Here is a 1,032-nt window from a genome sequence, read left to right as displayed (position 1 = left end):
AGAAGTGAAAATGATGCAAAAGCACTGTTCAAAGATCTGTGGATTGCTCATCCTCACTGACAGCCTGGTCATCCTCTACAGCATCTTCAGTTGCCATTGTAACATCACTGCTGGAGTTGGTGGTATGATCAGACCCCCTGCGTGGTTCCGCCTCCTTCAGGTGTTCCATGACTGTTGCCGCTGCGTCCAGCCTCTCTATCTGGTACAGTAGGCAGCCGAGGTCCTGCACAGTACGGCCCTCCTCCTCAAACCTGTCCAGCAGAATGGCCATAGGACTGGGCTAGAATACAGCATTCAAACAATGTTACAATTTAATGACTAAATTCACATTTAATTCACATATACAACAGCAAGACCAGTTCAAGCATATTGTACAGTGTAGTGTACTTAGTCATATGCATCTTTTTAAAGAATTTCACTATGATAACATCAAGATGTACTCTGTGAAAGGTCAATTTGCCAGTTATGATCTCATCTTATTAGTAATATATACAAGCGACATAAAGGACAGGTGTAAAACCTTTTGCACTGCCCTATGTTACTATAAGCTGGTATTGGTCCCACACATTTTCCCATGCTACCGTAAATGTGCAAATTGTTGTAGAGTATCATACCTGGGTCTCCAACCAGCGTATGCAGTGGTCGAGGTTGAGCTTGCCGGCGAAAGCTCTCCAGTCGTTTCCAAGGGTAGAACGTGCGTCTAACAACATCTGCAGCTTCATCCTGAGGGAGTGGGAGATCCGCGGGACCCTCGGGCCGGGAAGCCCCAGGAGTGGCGTGCCGACCTGGCTGCTGTTCACATCCTTCCCAGAAGAGGGCACAGTTGATCGGCTTGAGCCAGGTCTGGAAGAGTTTGTGGGTCCAGAGGACCACGTGCCCTGGCCAGCCTCGGTGGCAGCCAGGATCCGCAGTTTTGCAGAATCTTCCACTCGGCTGCGCTGGTAGGCGACGATGGTAACACTGATATCGGAGACCGTCGGGTCATCGCGTTGGAAACAGAAGGACGCGTATGGACACAGATTGTGCCACAGT

At 49.4% G+C, this 1,032-nt stretch overlaps 1 protein-coding gene across 1 annotated transcript; it reads right to left on the bottom strand.

Annotated features, from left to right (window-relative positions):
* Nucleotides 1–13: 13 nt before the first annotated feature.
* Nucleotides 14–1,026, bottom strand: LOC109485877 (netrin receptor UNC5C-like). Its single transcript, XM_019789548.1, has 2 exons — nucleotides 615–1,026; nucleotides 14–280 (listed from the first exon to the last, which is right to left on the bottom strand). Exons 1-2 carry the CDS (start codon nucleotides 720–722, stop codon nucleotides 29–31), a joined length of 360 nt encoding a protein of 119 aa, XP_019645107.1. The 5' UTR covers nucleotides 723–1,026; the 3' UTR covers nucleotides 14–28.
* Nucleotides 1,027–1,032: the final 6 nt, after the last annotated feature.

Source organism: Branchiostoma belcheri, unplaced genomic scaffold (genome assembly GCF_001625305.1).
Source record: "Branchiostoma belcheri isolate BF01 breed outbred unplaced genomic scaffold, Haploidv18h27 scaffold79, whole genome shotgun sequence".
Taxonomy (NCBI): Eukaryota; Metazoa; Chordata; class Leptocardii; order Amphioxiformes; family Branchiostomatidae; genus Branchiostoma; species Branchiostoma belcheri.
Note: the sequence above shows the minus strand (reverse complement) of the source record. Positions and strands in the feature narration are given on the sequence as shown.

Coding starts and splice junctions, on each gene's coding strand:
- LOC109485877 (XM_019789548.1), bottom strand. CDS start 722: ATGAAGCTGCAGATGTTGTTAGACGCACGTTCTACCCTTGGAAACGAC. Junction 281..614: donor TACGCTGGTTGGAGACCCAG/GTATGATACTCT, acceptor GCTGTATTCTAG/CCCAGTCCTATGGCCATTCT.